Source organism: Notolepis coatsorum, assembly GCF_963971535.1.
Source record: "Notolepis coatsorum genome assembly, chromosome: 1".
Taxonomy (NCBI): Eukaryota; Metazoa; Chordata; class Actinopteri; order Aulopiformes; family Paralepididae; genus Notolepis; species Notolepis coatsorum.
The window spans coordinates 96,007,347-96,025,189 of NC_140165.1; the positions used below are offsets into that span (position 1 = coordinate 96,007,347).

The 17,843-nt window shown below is 44.2% G+C and overlaps 1 protein-coding gene across 1 annotated transcript in view; it reads left to right on the forward strand.

Moving 5' to 3' along the window:
- Positions 1-400: 400 nt before the first annotated feature.
- LOC311243505 (zinc finger protein RFP-like) overlaps positions 401-17,843 on the forward strand; it is a gene marked incomplete at both ends in the record, with an annotated part of 81,403 nt that continues 63,960 nt past the window's right edge. The window contains 3 exons of the mRNA XM_084332746.1: positions 401-529; positions 10,786-10,937; positions 15,742-16,018. Coding sequence (XP_084188872.1) covers positions 401-529; positions 10,786-10,937; positions 15,742-16,018 — 558 coding nt within the window. The remainder of the gene's footprint in view (positions 530-10,785; positions 10,938-15,741; positions 16,019-17,843) is intronic.

Sequence of the window (17,843 nt, forward strand, 5' to 3'; positions counted from 1 at the left end):
AAATTTAAAAAAAATATGAAACGTAAGTCTTCAGGGGTAGGGCCCGACAAGCCTAGTGCTTCTCCCTAGCCCTTTTCGGACAATTGGACAATGCTGCAATAGCAGCTGGTAAAAGTTTGGTGATTTATGGAATGACCGTTGTTATGTGTCCAAAGCCCGAAATAAAAAATAACTGAACTGAACTGAACTATATCAGCATAGTCCATTATGGGTAGTATGAGTTGTGAAATTTGCTTTTTTATAACTGTAAATGTAAAACTTTCTGTTGCGGTAAAGAACACCCATACTGAAGTAAATTTTCCTCATGATGTTATCTATGACATTTAAATGATAGTTCTTGGTCAAGCCATACTACTACATGACCTATTACCCTCTCTCTCCTTCCAGGATGTCCATAACTATGGGTCTTCAGACTGACAATCCGTTCCTGTGTTCTATATGTCTGGATATGTTCACCAGCCCCTCCTCCACTCCATGTGGGCACAGTTTCTGCATGGCCTGTATAATACGATACTGGGATGGAGCCAAGGTGGGTGATGGATTGGGAGAGAGGGGGAGAGAGAGAGAGAGAGAGAGAGAGAGAGAGAGAGAGAGAGAGAGAGAGAGAGAGAGAGAGAGAGAGAGAGAGAGAGAGAGAGAGAGGGGGGGGGGAGAGGGAGAGAGAGAGAGAGAGAGAGAGAGAGAGAGAGAGAGAGAGAGAGACGGAGAGCGAGAGAGAGAGAGAGAGAGAGAGAGAGAGAGAGAGGGGGGGGGAGAGGGGGAGACAGAGAGAGAGAGAGACGGAGAGCGAGAGACATTCAGAGAGAGTTTAGAAAGTTTCTATGACAACACTGACCCACCTTAGACTCGACCAACATGTTTCATGGCACCCTTATCAAACGTTCTACTGCAGACATTTATGGTGCTGTAGGATAATAGTATTGAAATAGGAATAGAGTCAAATGACTTGCTCACTCAGAGGGTCCAGATAATAAGGTTTATTAACCAGATCAAATCAAATCATTACAACAATAGAGAATATGGCTGGAGATCTTACCTAAACAGACCAGCTCCGTCAGTCAGGTAAAAAGATCCCTCTCCCCAGTTGGGGGAGCAGTTAAGTACCAGGTGAACAATGGGGGGGAGGGGAGGGGAGGAAGGGGGCGTAGTTTATACATAGGTTAAGAGATATTGGCAATATATTCCACAGTTGGGTCCTTTTCTCTTTTATAATGTGACTGGGACAAGTATTCTCAGATATATGACTGGAATAGGTAAGGTCAACATAAAATGAGTTTAAAATAGTGAACATGAGATAAAATAGTAAAATTATAAACTTGTTGTGACCTATTTTGGTCATAGGGTCAATGAATGACACAATTTTAAGGAATGAAAAGAAATATAAAATAGTAAACACATGAGATACACAATTTAAAGGAATGAAAAGAAATATAAAATGAATTAATAAATGAGATAATTTGGTGAAATATAAAATAAACAATTAAAGGAATGAAAGTAAATATAAAATGAATTAATAAATGAGATAGAATATGGTGAAATATAAAATACACAATTAAAGAAATGAAAGTAAATATAAAATGAGTTATTATTTAAATGTCAGTATTTATACAGTGTGGGTTAAGATCTATGTGTATTTTCAGGGTTGTGAATATCGTCCCTTTTACTTTTTACTTGATGGCAACACCTTTTACTTTAGTATATACACTGTCATCTGGCTATGACCATCAGGTCAATGGTATAATATAAAATCATTTAAAGGTTGGCAATGGTAAAATATAAAATCATTTAAAGGTTGGCAAAGAGATATAAACGTGAATGAAAGAAATGAAAAGAAATATAAAATGAATTAAAATAGTAAACAATGAGATAAAATGGTAAAATATACATCATTTAAAGGTTGGATAAAGAAATGAAAAGAAATATAAAATGAATTAAAATAGTAAACAATGAGATAAAATGGTAAAATATACATCATTTAAAGGTTGGATAAAGAAATGAAAAGAAATATAAAATGAATTAAAATAGTAAACATGAGATAAAATGGTAAAATCATTTTAAAGGTTGGATAAAACATGAATGGAATAGGACTTAATGCAAATATGACCATTAGCTCAGTGAATGACACAATTTACAGGAATGTTAAAGAAATGAAAAGAAATATAAAATGAATTAAAATAGTAAGGTTTAGAGGTTCTGCATTGTGGATTCTAGTGCGTATCTGTGGAAGTATGGTGCGAGGGGGTTGGTGGGTTCGTTTTGCATTTCTTCTCTCATGGTCGTGGCGATCATCATGGTTATCGGGGGGGGTTGGCTTGTGCAGAGTACTTTTGTGATGTATCCAACTCCGAATTTTATAGCATGCACACACACTACTAGGATAACAAATATTATTACTGCATACATAATGTACAGTACCGAACTACCACTGCTCCTATTGTACCAAGTTTCTCGGTCATCCAATCGGACATGGTATACGTTGGGGGGATGTGTGCGGCTCTGGAGATGTTGTGCAGGTGTTCAATGATGCTTGGTATAGTCATGTTGTCGTTTGCAGGTATGTAGACACAGCATTCTTGACCGATTAGTTTACATGTTCCTCCAGTACTAGATAGCAGGAAGTCCAGCGCTGCTCTGTTCTGCAATGTCATCAATCTGACTGATGTCAGTTCGTTGCTGACGAGTGACAGTCCTTCAGCATCTGTGTTGGCTAAGTCTTCTATCAGTGTGGATAGGTCTGCGATTTGATCTAGGGCTGACATCACACCATAGGAGGGGATTAGTGCTCTGAAAAAATCGCATGTATTGCAGGCCCGGTCATGTGTGTGGAAGTCATTTGCGTGGCGTGTCTTTCTAGTCAGTGGGTGTTGTGGTAGGGTCGGTGTCACTCTCATGGCTGGCACTAAATATCCTAATGCACATGTGCCTTTCCATCCGGGTGGAAGGGATGGGTAAGCTTTTGCGCCACATATCCAGTAGGTCCCAGGCGGGGCTGGTGTTGTCGTTCGTTGTGTGCTTTGGGGGGTGGTGGGGGGTTCTTTGGTTGTAGGTTTCAGTGGCGTCTTTACAGGGTAGATGTTGTCCCAGGGTGGTGTTAATCTTTGTTGGCGGATGGGGTAGATATTGTCTCTGGTCCGGGGGGATATCGTTCTTCGTTTGCGGGTCGCCTGGGGCACTTCACAATGTTCCAACACCCCGACATTCTTTCCCCAACCCTTTTGAGACACACAATCTGTAAACTTCACTGGGGTAATAGAAACTGGTATTCCATTAGTATCATGACTTTGTCGAATCTTCATATTTGATTTTGTGCAGCTTTCAGCTGTCCCTGTGGACTTGTTTAGAGAGGCTTTGTGGCATTCTGTTAGTGGGAGGCCCATTAACGGAATTCCATCTTCGGTAGAATGGGGTATTAAGCCGCATACATAGCAATTTGATTGGTTAGCAAAATGTGCGACTGCTTGGCTTAGCTTTAAATATAGGTTGTTGCGGTGACTGTTAACATATCTTTTGGTGCGTTCAACTGCTTTCCCCTTACCGCCCTTAAACCCATTGGTCCATGATTGAGGTTCGTCCAGTGTCGCCCACACAATGCATCCCGCTATGCCGCATGCGATGATTAAGCAGTTCCAGTTGGTGGTCATTTTTCCTATTGTTACTGGTCTCATGGTAGATTTGCCCTTTTGCAGTGGGATGCGTGGATCCAGGATGCTTTTCCGTCGCACTTTACTGCCGTGTCCGTTACTAGCAACACCTGAAATGGACCAGACCATCTGGGGTTTAGTTTACTTTTTTCTTTTGAACACCATTATATATACATAGTCACCTGGGTTCAATCCATGACATGGTGTTGTTGGTGGTTGTGGTTGTGCCTGCCTCACTAAGGGGTGGAGTCTCTTCATCTGGGCACACAAAGCTTTGTAATAGTTAATAGCAATTTCGTCTGCTAGTAATAACTGGACTTGTGATAGCGGGGGAAGCATTGTGGTCGGGGCCGTCATTGGACGTCCAAATAATATCTCGTGAGGCGACAATCCTGTTCCTCTGTTTGGCATTGATCTCATTTGCATTAATACTAAGGGGAGGGCGTCGGGCCATTTAAGGCCTGTCTCTGTACATGTCTTAGCTAGACGGTTCTTGATGGTTGAGTTTTGTCTTTCTACCGCACCTGCACTTTCAGGGTGGTAGGGTGTGTGCAGGTGTATTTTCATGCCTAATGCGGTAGATAAGTTGTTTATCAGTTGTGCCGTAAAGTGAGTACCTCTGTCTGAATTTATGGAGTGTGGACACCCGAATCTTGGAATTATTTCTTTGACTAATACCTTAGCTACTGCTTGAGCGTCGTTGCGTTTGCATGGGAAGACTTCGACCCATTTAGAGAACATATCTACTAAGACTAGTGCGTACTGGTATCCCATGCTTTTCTCTAATTGGATGAAATCCATTTGGATGTTAACAAATGGTCCCCAAGGTGGTGGGTGGGCGCCACGTTTAGTCTTTATAGCTTTACCTATATTGTGTTGATTGCATACAACACATCTTGAGCAGTATTGGTGAGCTAAACTGGTGATGCCTGGCGCGTGCCACTGTGAAGTGATACTGCCCACCATTGCGAATTTTGACACGTGGCTAAGTCCATGTGCTAATCTTACTAATAGGGGAAGGAGTTGTTTTGGAGCTACAACTCTACCGTCAGCATGTTTCCAAATGAGGTGACAGCTGAGATTGTATCTATACAGTTATGTGACATTTCGTTATCCTCATATAGGGGAACAAAATTTGCTGGGTTTATTGGCGGTGCACGTTTTATGGTCAAGCTTGGGTTTGCCAATAGGATCGCTGTGTATGTAGTGTGTCTGGATGCTGATAAGTGTTGTGTAGCTGCGTTTTGTAAAATAATACACACAGAATGTGGGACGTAGACTGTTACTGGATGTTCTAGAGTAATGTTGGCGCTTCTCGATACGCAGAACGCGGCTGCAGCAACTGATCGTAGGCACGGAGCATACCCCAAGGCTACACTATCAAGTCTTTGTGAATAGTAGGCTATTGGTCTCATCTTGTCACAATGTCTCTGGGCTAGGATCCCTGTCGCATAGCCTTCTCTTTCTGCGGCAAAAAGTGAGAATTCCATACTGTAGTCTGGCATGCCAAGGCCGGGCGCTGTGGTTAAAGCTTCTTTCATTGCTTGGAACGAAGTTGTAGTGTCGGAGTCCATGTGATCTGTTTGGGTTGGTCAGATAACGTTAGTGCACGAAGAGGCTGGTCTAGCGCGGCGTAGTTGAACAAGTGTTGGCGACAAAAATTAGCTGCTCCCAAAAATGATAGCATTTCTGTCTTTGATTTTGGATTGGGGCAGTTTTGCAGAGCTTGTACTCGGGTGTGGGATATTACCCGTTTCGAACCGTCGAGTGTGTGTCCCAGGTATTTTACTCTGGTTTTGCAAAACTGTAGTTTTGGCAATGACGCTTTGTGTCCTTTGTGTGCAAGGGCAGTCAATAGTATGACAGAGTCTGTGTGGCATGCTGCTTCACTTGGGGATGACAACAATAGGTCATCTATGAACATTAACAGTGTACTTCAGCCGGGGAACTGTATATCTTTTAGGTCGTGGTGCAAAGCTTGACTATACAATGTTCCTGATTCTGTGTATCCTTGTGGTGCTCTTGTCCACGTCAGTTGTTTACCATTAAACTCGAAAACGAAAAGATATTGTGAGTCGGCATGGATTGCGAAACTAAAATATGCACTGGATAAATCCACGACTGTGTAATGTGTTGTTGTTGCGGGGATTAATGCCATTACTGTAGATGAATCAGAAACCAATGGGGTGATGGGGATCACACATTGATTTATGGCTCTCATATGGCTCTCAAGTCTTGTATAAATCGCCAATCGCGTTTGTTAGCCTTTATAATGGGACAAATTGGTGTGTTGCAAGGACTTTCGCAGTGTTTTAAAATACCTTGTGATAGCAGTGATTTTATTACTGGTGTTATTCCATCGATGGCTTCCTGTTTCAGCGGATACTGCTTTAGTTTGGGAGGGGTACAATCTGGTTTCAGTGTGACTCTGTGGGGGACTGCAGATGTCATTAGCCCGACCTCAGTGTAGTGCGATGCCCACAGTTTATGAGGTACCTTAGACAATGAAGTTTCAGGAAGGAAAACAGCGTGTGGGGGCTCTGGTATGCATATCAATGGCCCTTCAATCATGAATGGGGGTATGGCTATTATGTATCCATCTTTCAATCTAGTTAAATTCCACCCATTTTTCATCTTAACAGTGTGGGAGGTAGCCGTTCTTTTGTGTGTCTGTAGTCTTATCATCATGGGGGACAAGTCCTGTTCCCCTTCCGCCGTGTCGAATGCGATTGGTATGTGTGGGGTATAATCAGAGTCATGAATTGCCACTCTTTGAACTTCTGATAAGATTACTGTGGCTGTAATGCCTTCATGGGAGATGTATATTTCTGAGAATGCTGGAAACAGTGTGGTCTTACCAATGGATGATTTTACCTTTTCTATATATACTTTTGGTACGTCTGTATCCCATTTGGACGCTGTTACGTGGTGTTCGGCCAGGAACTTCATCTGTAAACACCTCGCGTTCACTCATGTGTCGGCTTCTGTTATTTCTTTCAATGCTGTGGAAACAAACTCATTGATAGGATCATTATTTAATTTCCATCTGTATTCTATCACGTTTCCCACTCGTTGTGACATCATCTGTTGCATTTCAATTCTTTCTCCCTTCTCTGGTAGCTGTAAAAAGACTCCATCCTGTGAGCAGTAAATGTTAGCGTTCATTTTACAAAGCAAATCTCGTCCACAAAGATTAACTGCTGCTTTAGATGTTAATAACAAAGAGTGTTCAGTTGAAAAAGAATCGCTAGTTGATTCTATTTTAACTGGTATAGACAGTGTCTGTGGGATGCCGCTTATCCCGACTGTTAATACAGACTGTCCAGACAATGGTAATGACATTGTACTCTCATCGATTGATGATTGTGTTGCTCCTGTGTCTATCATGAAAGTAACTTCTTTGTTATTTATCATTAAGTTAATTTTGGGTTCCTCTTCGGGATTTGCTGTTAATATTTGCATAACATTCTCCAGACAGATATTTTTTTCCTGTTGGCACCTCTATGCGATATTCGTCGCCTCGTCTCCTTTGAACGGATCCGCCATAGTGTAATCTGCATATGGTGGGGCGCTAGGATGGGGTTTGTGGGGCCTGCGTGAGTCTCTTTGCATATAGTCCCCTTTCTTTTCATTTTTTCTATTCTCCTTTTGACAATAGAACGCCACATGGCCCTTTTGTTGGCAAATATGACATGTTACATGGGAACACTCCTGTATTCGGTGTCCTGGTTGATTGCAGTGGTAACATGTTTGTGACCCGTTCCCCTGTGGAGGCCCGTTTCGCGTGCTCCCACCCCCACCCCTTTGGTTATTTCCCTGGGGGTAATCATTTCTAGCTGGGTAACAGTGTATTGCTTCCTCTTCTACCACCTCTGGTCGAGATACAAAGACTCCGATGTCTTTGATGACACGTTTCTTGTCGTGATGCTGTCGTTCTATATTGATGGCTGCGTTCTTAACGTTTGTAATAGGAGAGCTCTCCCAATCTAACTGGACGGCTTTCAAATGTTTTCCAACGTGTGGTAGGAGGCCGTTAACGAAATAGGATACCTGGATTGCGAGTCCCTCGTCTGCCGTTAATCCGCTGTTCGCGGCCCAAGCCGCTTTGAATTTACTGTAAAACGCATCGACTGTTTCAGACTCGTTTTGAACGCAAGCTGTGATATTTGACATGCATGCATTTCGCCTTGCCAAACCTTGTACCGCGGCTGCTATCGCAGTAATACACTGTTCCCTAGTGTTGTTTTCACTCCAGGCATCACTGCTTGGAATAGCCATTTGCGTTGAGACGCTGTGATATTTATTTCCTAGACATCCCAACATTAGCTGTTTTATGTCTCTAGGGGTCGGGCTATAGCAATGGCATATTAAATCCAATTGTTCGATAAAACCCATTGGGTCTCTGTCGGGTTTGGGAAATTGTTCAACGAGTCCTTTTAATTCTGTCGGTGACCATGGTCGGTAAACTGTAGCGTTTACATTTTCGCCTAGTGGGACAATTCTCATAGGATATGTGCTGGTCGGTTTCTCGGATCTAGTGACCATTTGTGATGGTTCTGGTGGCGTTTTAACCTTTTCTATTCTGTTCGCTGGTGGTGACGGCGTTGGTCCTGCGTCTACAATTTCTCTGTCGTCTGGGCTCCTATCTAAAACCACATGTGCACGTCTGTTAAACGTTACTCTTGTGGACACGTCATCGTCTGAATCGGCCTCTACCACGCACGCGGTCAGGCTTGGATATAGGCCTTTAACATTTTTGATATTGGGCTTTTTGTTACTTTCTCTGTCTTTTCCGTTGTCAAGCGTTTCGGTTTGAGACTGCGTTATAATAATTTTTTCCGCCTCTTCTTTTAACCGTGTCATATTTCTCAAATCTATTTCACATTGCCACAAAACCAATGCATGTTCGATACGACTATGTTTTCTCATGGTAAACGACCTGGCATGTTCACGGAAACTTTCGCGTACGCCCCTAAGTTTCCCGTTATGAAAACACCCTAGGACTGGCCAGTTGTTTTTTGTCCATTTTGACCATAATCCCAAATATTTTACAGCTATAGGTCCATATTTTGTTAGCATGAAGTCGCACGGAGAGTTGCCGGTAACGTCATTTTTGCTTAGTGAACGCCCCATGATACCAGCTATATGTTCCGCGTTGCCCTCGACGTAACGTCCCTGATATGATCACCCGTGTTGTCAAAACGGTATGACTGGTAAACAGTGAGGAGGAGAGAGAAAGAGCAGGAGAGAGAGATATAGACAAACAGATATAGATAAATAGAACAAATAAATAGAACAAATGCCCTGTTTTTAGTTATAACTAAATAATTGCATATAAGGTGGAGACCAGACACTCAATCTTATATACTTGGTATCTTAATTATAACTTATTTTATATACTTGGTATCTTAATTATAACTTATTTTCTGTAGCAATCTATATTGTTCTAGAGAACCAATTGGGCATTCATTCAAGTCAAAGTTAATTTGTCAGGGCTGATTCTAAGATATATGTATTTCAGTTGTATACTGCTATAACTAATTTAGATGTTGAATCATTATACATATTATCCCAATTACTTTATGTATCGTTATCACTATGTAATTTATAGTGCCGTTATCATTACCTATCGTGAAACCGGAAGTGGAACCAAAACTACAATTCCCAACCGGAAATCACTTTCCTGGCTTCCCTGTATAACGTTAACTCGTCTCCCAATGCTAGGCGCGATATCAGCCGGTTCGTTCTTAACTCACTAAAACACCTTCGGCGGGTTCTAATACTGTGCACATACAAACGAGACTCAAACAGACAAACAAACGAAAATACATAAAAGTTAACGTGTGTATATACCTCGTCTGTATTGGATCGCTGTTCGTTTAGTCGACCAGCACTCTGCCGCGACAAGGCATTTATACCCTTGATCTAAATATACATTGTTTTTAAAACATAACGACCGAATCCTGAACTTCGAAATTTAACAGCGATATATTAGATTATATATACCTTTTAATCATACTCTCTGTCCCTTCAACCCGCGACTAATGTCCCGTTAAATGTACATTCACGTACTACCAAGACATCGCCGGTCACCTTCCCGCTATCTGTATGATCAATTGGTTAATTCAATCTGAATACATCGTTTTCAGGAATGGAAGAGGTTGTGAGCTTAGTTTGAGGTTGAAACTATGAATATAATGACGTTACTCTGTTAAATCTAATTATGATTATAACAGCTTCTCGGTCCTAACTTCCCGCCTCTTTGCCAAAAGAATCACAGAACAGTTTCTAAGAGAGTAGCGTTTTCCAATGATATCACTCTAATAAGCTCACGTATCTCCTTTTGTTGCCTATATTTCAGTCTGCATCAGCTAGACTTGGGTTAGCAATCCAACAACCTTACTGTGTGCCTTAGATTTTGGTCGGCTCCGACTCGACCAGGAATAGCACTTCAACCTAGCAAATCCTATCAGAACCTCCTGATAAGGACCGGAGTACACGCGTTTCCCCCGTAACGAATCCCAATACAGCCCAGATATTCAATACACGTTATTCTATTGTCCAGCCATAGTCTCGAATATTAAAACACACTGTAATGCTCACCTTGTGTAGAGAGAAGTGGGGATCACACCAATGTGTTCCAGATACCGGCCGGCCTAAACTAATCCTTTTCTCTCTACACCTGAGAACAGATCAGTCTGCACAAAACTCGAAGTTCGCGACGCCAAATTGTAGGATAATAATAGTATTGAAATAGGAATAGAGTCAAATGACTTGCTCACTCAGAGGGTCCAGATAATAAGGTTTATTAACCAGATCAAATCAAATCATTACAACAATAGAGAATATGGCTGGAGATCTTACCTAAACAGACCAGCTCCATCAGTCAGGTAAAAAGATCCCTCTCCCCAGTTGGGGGAGCAGTTAAGTACCAGGTGAACAATGTGGGGGGGGGGGGGGGAGGGGAGGAAGGGGGCGTAGTTTATACATAGGTTAAGAGATATTGGCAATATATTCCACAGTGCACCATTCAAGAATGTAGATCAGAATGGGAACAGCTGTTTAATCATATCAATTCTAATTCAAATGTCCTCTGCTTTTCTCCCTCTCCTCTCCTCTCTCTCCGTTAACCATTCCATTCCAGGTGTGCCAGTGTCCTCTGTGTAAGAGAACCTTCCAGAAGCGACCAGACCTCCACGTCAACAGAACCCTGAGGGAGATCACCGACCAGTACAAATCCAGGACTGGAGAGAAGACGGGGGGAGGAGCAGGAGGAGGCCGGAGGAACCGGAGGGGGTCAGGAGGAGGAGGAGGGACTACAGGAGCAGGAGGAGGAGGGACTACAGGAGGAGCAGGAGGAGGGACTACAGGAGCAGGAGACACAGACATGCCTGGGGACCTGTTTGACAAGTTGTGGAAGAAGTTTCCAAGACCTCAACACAAGATTCCCACGATCTTCAGCACAAAGACAGACGGTCGCGGTAGGTACGCATACACCCCGGCCGCCTCCCGTAGCTTTGACATTCAGGCAGGTTCAAATCAAATCAAATCAAATGTATTTGTAAGGCCCGACAACACACGTTAATGTCCCCATGGGCCGGAAACGTCTTCTTTAAACAAGTCAAGAAGAAACACCACAATAAATCAAGAACAAAACAAAAACACCATGAAGTCCAAAACGTTTTAAATAAATTTAATAAATGAATGCAACAGCGGCTGGGTGGCGCAGCGGACATTGCGCTCGTCACCAACGCAAGAGACACCGGTATCGAATCCGGCTGTCTGCGTTGCCTCCGGCTTGGGCCGGCCGTCATACTAACTCAATTGGCAGAGTTAGCGGTAGGGAAGCCGGTGGGGTGGTATTCTGGTCGTTGTAAATAGCGACTCCTATAGGTCGGTTGGGGCGCCTGCACAGCAGAGACAGGAAAATGGCGGGGGCAGTGTGAGCCTCCTACACGTTACTCCTCGCCAAAATGAGAGTCCGCGCTGGCAGGTGAAAAGATGTGACTGGCTGCCTCCACATGTATCGGAGGGGACATGTGATGGGCTTCTATCCTCCCGACAACCGGCCAGTGGGGCGCACATGCGAGCAACGTTCAAGACAGGGGAGGGGAGAATTGGCACGGCTAAATTGGGATGGGAGAAGAAATTTGAAAAAGGAGGAGAAAAAGTGGATAAAAAAAAATGTATTAATGCAACACTCCCAGACATACCCCACGCGTAAGGAAAAACGTACTAAAACCTGGCAATAGGAAAAAATGCACCACAGGCAATGTGGAGGAGAGAAACCTTAGAAGGGCCCTTAATAGTGTTGCAATAAAACAGGCGAAACAGTAAGGTAAGCATGCACACATATACGTGTAATGAAACACAGATAAGTGCCTGCAATAGGTTGGAGTGTTTACATTCCTGGATGGTAAATGGCTTTTTTATATAGCGCTTTTTTATATAGCGCTTTTATCCAAAGCGCTTTACAATTTGTTACTCACATTTGACCCATTAACTCACACATTCACTCACACATTGACGGCGGAGGCAACCATGCAAGGTGCCAACCTGCTCATCGGGAGCAATTAGGGGTTAAGTGTCTTGCTCAAGGACACATCGACACACTGCCCGGGAGGAGCGGGAATCGAACAAGGAACCTCCGGATTGCCAGACGACTGCTCTATCTCCTGAGCTAGCAGAATAATAAGTGACCAGACATCCCCTGAAATGTTTCCGAACAGACGTTTGGATTCAACCAAAAGATCAGAAATCGAATGTATTCGCAAAATGGATCACCATTCAACAGCCCAATTGTTTTACCTGGCAGAGCTTGGGACAAGATTATCATTTTGAAAATGACAATATAAACTAGACATTTTGGGGGTGTGGTGTTAATTATATGATTTGAATAGCAAGCGTTATATCACTAATAGCGTAGTTTATGTGATTTTTGTGGGGGGCAGTCCACTCCCCTTAATATCTTGTTTTTATTGATGCACATATAACCAATGCGTTGTGTACTTTTTTACTGCGTTGTGTACTTGCTCCACGGTCTTGGGTGGTTTATTCTGGTAACACACAAAAGATCCTGGTTAGACAGGTTATGTGGTCGGCTCATCAGACCCCTCGAACACCGTTCACATGGGCTGCTTCCTCATGTAATGGTCAATATAATAACATGAAATAATAAACAATGTACAATCAAATGACAATATTTTGTACCTGGTAACACACAAAAGATCCTGGTTAGACAGGTTATGTGGTCGGCTCATCAGACCCCTCGAACACCGTTCACTACAGAAGAATTGGGAATAATTAGCCTACTAACATGTGGGCTAGTTATCTACATTTTCGACACAATCTCACTTAATTATTATTTTAACACATTTACCATACGGTCGCTACCTTCTACAATGTATTGTCAACATGCCTACATTAATACTTCCAACTAGTAGTGAGAGTTAAACATTTAGGAATGTTATGTTCATTCTGGTGTACTGTCTGTGAACCTACCATGGGCTGCTTCCTCATGTAATGGTGCCACGCTAACGTGAACACTTGGGTTGAAGCCCACAAGGAAACGCCCACCAACCAATAAGAATCCCTAGAACCATTAAATGCCATGCTATTGGGTCTTAGTTACCTTGACAAGTGGAATCACAATAAACTCTGTTACATTCCCCCCTGCTGAATTCCACTTGCCCACACACTCCCAACAGAAAAGGAAAGAAAACAAAAAAAATTATCCAAACCAGGCACAAAACACTACAGCATAATACAAATTACATTAAAAGAAAATCACATCTTATATAAACATTTTTTTTTAAATTCCAAGTCTAATTTGAGGATGCAGACCCTGCAATAAAACAGTCACACGTAGTCCAGTCAAAAGACTATTCTTCACAAGAATTAGAAAAGCAATTGGTCGGCCAAACCCCTTACTCCTCATAGGCGAAACATGCCTGTTACATGTTAAATATACACTATGACTGTTAACAGCTCAAACTAAACCCAAAACGTCCAGAGACCGGATCCCTCCCCAGAACCCAGCCTCCCATCAACACCATGTGAGACTCTCTCACAAAAGGCACGGTCAAAAAAAATTCTCATCTCTTTCCTCTGACTAGAATAAAGATGATAACAAATCAAACAGAAATACCCTGAACCCCAACTGGGTGAAAAATTCAAACTATCTCATATCTATGATCCATCATCTCAATTAACCGTGACACAGGCTTAAATAACCTGCCTGCTCTCGACCTAACATGACTCAATGACCTTCCAACTACAACTGAAATGGCAGTATTGTGTTGTGTGGTGATAGGTGCATCTTTGTCATTCATGTCAGACATGGAAGTACATGTGCGGTCAGTATGAGACAGTCCCTCATTTACATGTGCACTCTCAGGCTCAATTGAATCTTGAGGTACCAGTGCCCCAAGGATATTGCCAAGTAGAGCAGGGTATTCAGGCTGTGATGACCCCAGAGCTGGATCAAGACTTGGAGGGTCCTGGGCACCATCATCCTCCTGGCCCATGACACTAGTCCCCTCTGCAGGCAATTCTGACACCCAGACACTGGTTCTGTACTCAGCAGAAACCGATGAAGCTCCATCCTCATCTTCATGGTTACGCCGCTCACTGAGATCTTCAGACTCAGACATGTCAGACATGTCCATCTCCTCCTCAGAAGCAGCATCCGAGATCGGGAGGAAGTTGACTGGTGTTATCAGATTCCTATGCACTGTTTTCACTTGGCCAGTGGAGCCATGCTGAATCTTGAAAAGTGTGACCGTCAACATTCATCCCAACAACATGGTAGATGGTGTTCCACCAAACCGATCAGCAAGCTTTCGTTTACCACGCTCTCCCTTGTTGGCCAACAATACCCGGTCACCAACTTCGACAGGTGCTCCCCGAACTTTTCGGTTGTATATGTCACCATGCCTCCTCAACTGCTTGACTGCCGTGGCTTGTGCTATTCCCATAGCTTCCTTCAGATCCTTCCGCAAGAGCTGGATGTACTTATCATAGTTCACAACCTCAGGGTTGTCCAGAACCGTACTGAAGACCATGTCAACAGGCAGTCTCGGTATTCTGCCAAACATTAGCAAGAATGGTGCATATCCGGTGGTCTCATGGATAGTGCAATTGTAGGCAAATGTGAGAGACTTGAGTGCCTGCGGCCATCTGTGCTTTGCCTTTGGAGGCAGAGCCCTTATCATGTTTCCCAGAGTCCTATTCATCCTCTCACATGATCCATTGCCCATTGGATGATAAGGTGTGGTGTGGGACTTTTGAACACCAGCAACATTCAAGAGCTCAGCGATCAAAGCACTCTCAAAATTGGCTCCCCTATCGGAGTGAATGCGTCTCGGAAAACCATACACGCAGAAATAGTTATGCCACAACTGATGAGCCACAGCCTTAGCAGTTTGATTTGGGCACAAAAAGGCGTGTGCCATCTTGGTGAAGTGGTCCGTAGCGACAAGCACATCCAAGGACTTGTTTGCAGAATCCTCAGCACACCAGAAGTCTATGCTCACAAGTTCAAGGGGCTCAGTCGTTATGATGTTCTCCAATGGTGCTCTGGCTTCAGGCTCAGGAGTCTTGCTCATCACGCATCGCCGACAGCACCTCACATACTCCCTCACATCTTTCTCCAGGCCTTGCCAGTAGAACCGCTGTCTGGTAAGGTACAAAGTCCGCTGTTGGCCCTGGTGACCAGCCTCGTCATGGACACCTTTCAGCACCATGGCTTGCAGCGAAGCGGGGACCACATACAGATACATCTTCTTCTTTGTAACTGTGTTCCTTGACAGGCGATACAGCACACCCCTCCTCATTGTTAGCTTATCCCAGCCCCTCAGTGACCGAAGAACATCAACAGACTCCTGAGCACGCTCTCTTCTTGAAGGTCTTCGTCCTCTCTCCACAAAGGAAATCACTTTGTTTAACACATGGTCATCTTTTTGCTTATTCATGAGTTGATCATGTGACAGCACCTCTCCACCAATCTCTTCTGATGGCATGACTATCTGAGGAAGCTGTGGCAGCAGCAGCGCATGGGGCCCCATATCACTGTTTTGCAGCTTGTGTGACTCAAAAACAGCTGCTACTTCCTGTCTCGAAAGGGCACCAGGTTGGGAAACAGTCACACACTGGCATGCCACCGCAGGCTCAACATCGGAGGTCACGTCGAATGGATGATTAGACCAACGGAACACATCCTGAACCTGTTCTGTGCGCACAGCGTCAGCTTCACCCAGCAATGTCTTGTACGCAACCCTCGTCAGACGATGGAGTGCACTAGGCCGGATGAAAGGCTCTCTGCTCAGGGCATCTGCAACAATATTTTTGGGACCAGGGATGTATTTGATGTCAAACTGGTATGGGGCTAGCTTAGCAACCCATCTCTGTTCACACGCATCCAGTTTTGCCTTGGATAAGATGTACGTTAACGGGTTGTTATCAGTCCATACTGTGAACTGGTGTCCCCTCAACCAATGGTGGAATTTGTCACGGACTGCCCATTTCATAGCAAAAAATTCCAGTCTATGCGCAGGATACTTCGACTGTGCATAGGTGAGCGACTTGCTTGCGAAAGCAATTGGTCTTGCTGTTGTCCCACCCGCAGGCACCTGTGACAAAACTGCACCAAGGCCATTACTGGAGGCATCCACTGAGAGCAGGAAAGATTCACTGAAATCAGGATGGGCCAAAACGACCCGGTCCAGTAAGGCCTGCTTCAGCTGATGGAAAGCATCCCGGCACTCATCTGTCCAATCTGCCGCAGTCATTGTCCGTCGAGGAGGCCGGCGTTTCTTCCCTTTCCAACGAGGAGCCTTGTTCCCAGTCGTAAGTCCAAACAGTGGTTTGGCTATGGCGGAACAGCCCTCAATGAATTGCTGGTAGTATACCACCATTCCCAGAAATGACCGGATCTTCCGCTGTGATGGAATCTCTGTATCTTCTTCCATGAGGTCAGCTTCTGTCAGCGCAGTGATGGCTTTTACCTTGTCAGAGTCCGTAGCGATGCCATCAGAACTAACGACATGTCCCAGGAACCTCACAGAGCTCTGGAAGAAATGACATTTCTTCTGAGCCAATTTAAGGTTGTGAGCCTTAAGTCGTTCGAAGACCATTTCCAGGCGCTCCAAGGCCAGGTCTTCTGTAGGCGCGAACACCAGGACATCATCCAGATAGCACAGTAGACTGAGGAAGTTCTGATCCCCAAAGATGTTAAGCATCATCCGCATGAAGGTGGCAGGGCTGTTGCACAGACCCTGTGGCATGCGGTTGTATTCGTATAGTCCGAATGGCGATGTAAAGGCTGTATACTTCCGGTCATCCTCGTGCATCTCAACATTGTAGTAGCCGGAGGTGAGGTCCATGGTGGAGAAGTAGGCGTTGCCACCCAATGCTGCTAGAGCATCAGCCTGGTGTGGAAGAGGATGGGCGTCTTTGATGGTGCGTGCGTTAATCCATCGGAAGTCATTACAGAGTCTCAGGTCTCCCGACTTCTTCCAAACAATGACCAAAGGTGAAGCAAACTCACTATTTGACTTCCTTATGATCTCTTGTTCTTCCATCTCACTCAATGCCAGCCTGAGCTTCTCATACTGATTAGGTGGAACTTGTCTGTATGGCAAGCGAAAGGGTTTCTCATCACTGAGTCGAATCCGGTGAAGACAGCCTGTAGCCCTTCCACAGTCTAACTTATGCCTGGAAAATATAGACTGGTACTGAGCTATCAGATGCACAAGTTTTTCTTTACCCCAAGAGGACACATCACAGGAATCAAGATCTATGTCAGACAACCCTAAACCATGTAAGACTGAATCAGGACTTCCATCACATCCACCAGGTTCCTCTTCTCTGTCACATCTGTCCGATAAGGTGGATGTATCATCAGTCAGACTCGATTCATCACGGTGGTTATCATCTGCCCTCTGCACCTGTTGCTGCAAAAGGGGTGGTGAATCATCATCCACCTCAGAGCAGTCAAAATCCTCCAAGGCCATGCATGGATAAACGTCAGCAAGCTTGGCATTTCGTCTGAGGGTCACTGATCTACCAGAGGGATTTATCACCTTCATTGGCAGCCATCCATCATTCCTCAGCAGGGCCACTGTCTTCCCAATCAGGACTGATCCCGGTCTTGACTTCACACAGCTGGGCTCCAGAATGACAGCACTACCAGCTGAGATGTTG